We start from the raw sequence: 2,418 nt of genomic DNA, 5'->3' as shown, positions 1-2,418 counted from the left end.
GAAACGAAGGCCATAAGGCGGCGATGTGCGCGGCCGACCCAAAGTGCGCTGTGTGTTCAGCGCAGGGCCGGCCGTCGGACCATTGGGTGGGGTCCAAGGCCTGCACTCCTCCTAAGAAGCGTAAGAAGCAACCGGTGAAATTGCCGAACCCAGCAGGCCGGGTGAGTGTGGAGGGAGAGGAGATGGAAACGGGCAGGTAGTCCCGCCCTCCTCTCCGGCGATAATTACATCGCCACAGGGCCGGGGTGACGACTGCGGGGGCAGTCCCACCCCATACCAACATGGCCCTGGGAAGTCGCGCGCGCATCCCCGCGCGCTTCCCCTAGACGGGGGTGGGTATTCAACATCTCGTACCCGCCCCAAACTGAGTCGGGGCCCGCGAGCCGGTGCGGGCCAACGCCGTTGGGATCCCGGTGGACTACGCAAGGGAACCCGGGTCCCCAACACAAAGGCGCGGCGAGGGAATGCCATGTGGTTTTTAGCCGGTAGGAGTCCGGCAGTATTCACACCCTCCCCCGGGGGTGTGTCTCTGCATGACGCATTTTCCACATGTAAAAAAAAAAAAAAAAAAAAAAAAAAGGTTAGGTTAGGTTAGGTTAGGTTAGGTTAGGTTAGGTTAGGTTAGGTTAGGTTAGGTTAGGTTAGGTTAGGTTAGGTTAGGTTAGGTTAGGGTTAGGTTAGGTTGGGGTGCTGGGTCGGAAAACCTCCAAGAGTGCCCTGGCTCATTGTACGGTCACTTGTCCTGGTGCGGATACGTCCGGCGGGAACGGTGGCTGACAATGGCTGGGGCCTGGTGCATCCTGGGCAACGGCGGTAAGTGACTTCTCGCTATTTAGAGATCTCACTTACCGACGGCTAATATTCCGACAGAGGTGGTGTGCGGCGAGCCCAAGTTGGGTTCGTTGTGTTTTCGTTGCGGGGGCGGGTTCTGTCCCGTGGCTCCTCGTAGTAGGAGTGGTCGGCGGGCCCGGCGGGTGCTTTGCTGCGCAGCCGGGCTGGCTTCTGTGCCACCGCTGAAAAACCGTAATCCCTCACGAAGGCGTGGTCATGTCTTACACCTGAGTGAGGGGACGGGGGCCTTGGCTTAACCGCCCGGGCCGCGAGGAGTAAACCTCTATAAAAATCCGTTTGTACCAAGTTCCGGTGCCCGGCGAGGGGCAGCTCATTCTGCGGATCGCGCCGTGGGGCGCAAATTCCTGTGTTCGACGTCGTGCTTCGTGGAATGGGTGGTCGGTAACGTCATATCGGCCGTTAGGGCACCAACCGCTGGGCACCTGCCGCACCCAGTGTGTATTAGGCCGCACATGGAAGCAGGGGGCGACCCCATGTGTGACTTCATCCCCCATACTCGTGGGAATCAAATGGAATCATTGAATATAAAAAACTCTTTTGACGTTTTGGAGTCCGAGAAGGACGGCGTGATGTTGGAGCCCGTGAAGGGCGGAGCGACGTTGGAGCCCGGGAAGGGCGGTGTGGTGACGGAGCCCGGGAAGGGCGGAGAGAAAGAGATGGTGAGACTGAAGGAGTGCGCGGTGGTGTTGACTCGAAGCCCGAGTGTTGCACTCAACAGAACCGCAAGCGAGGAAAGGATGGATGTTATGGATTCATCGGATACGGGTAGCTTGATGACTGTTGCGTCGCTACCCATGGAGGGGACCAAGTCCACTGAGGGGGAGTTGAGCTCCAAATTTTTCAGGGGCCGACTCCGGGCGGGGTCAAAAAGACGATGTTTACGGACGAGCTCGGATTCCGACTCTGGCTCGGAAATAATGCAGGGGTCATCGCCTTCCTCCCAGGCGAAAGGAGCGCGCAGAGGACGTGGTCGGCCGCCAACAACCGGCCAATATGTCGGGCTCGCCAAAGCTCAGGAATACCTGAACAAGGTCAAGAGGGAAGAGCTTGAGCTGCGGGCTATGGAGGAAGTTTCGGACCTGGCACGCCGGGTTCTTCCGCGCAGAGGCGCGCAGGCAGCGTTGCCCGCTGCGGAAGAGGCGAAAACAACCCATGAGCTGTCCAAAGTGATTGATGACGCCATGGAAGTGGTCGCCCAAATTGCTGCCAGGTCTAAAAACCTGAAGGGTGGCTATGTTCGCGACCTAAAAAACGTGGTCGCAACAGTCAGGTCGGCGACAGTGAACATAGCCAATTGTACCTCTTCTGAGGACAACATGAAGCTGATCGAGGAGAATGCGCGGCTGCGGGCGGAGCTGAATGACGTCCGCAAGGAGCTCCAAGAAGTACGCGCCGAAGTGCGTTCTATAAGTGAGAGGCCGGCTGCGCTGCCCGTCAACTCCCCTCAATTACTGGGGAACCAGGACGTCCTAGACCAGCTGATGCTGATGATTAGGAATGCCATCGATGAAAAAATTGATGGCATCAGAGACCGGCTGCTACCGGAAAAGAGGCGTATCCCGCTTG

The 2,418-nt window shown here is 58.1% G+C and overlaps 1 protein-coding gene across 1 annotated transcript; it reads left to right on the top strand.

The window, feature by feature from the left end:
* Positions 1-491: 491 nt before the first annotated feature.
* On the top strand, positions 492-2,406 carry LOC128202027 (uncharacterized; the record flags this gene model as incomplete). Its single annotated transcript, XM_052900827.1, has 2 exons — positions 492-600; positions 682-2,406. A coding segment is annotated over exon 2 (1,102 nt), but the record flags the coding sequence as incomplete, so codon positions are not given.
* Between the last annotated feature and the right edge of the window lie 12 nt (positions 2,407-2,418).

This window comes from Galleria mellonella, unplaced genomic scaffold (assembly GCF_026898425.1).
Source record: "Galleria mellonella isolate WM207_F2 unplaced genomic scaffold, CSIRO_AGI_GalMel_v1 utg714, whole genome shotgun sequence".
In the NCBI taxonomy this organism is placed as follows: domain Eukaryota; kingdom Metazoa; phylum Arthropoda; class Insecta; order Lepidoptera; family Pyralidae; genus Galleria; species Galleria mellonella.
The sequence above is the reverse complement of the archived record's forward strand: the minus strand, read 5'-3'. Positions and strand labels throughout refer to the sequence as shown.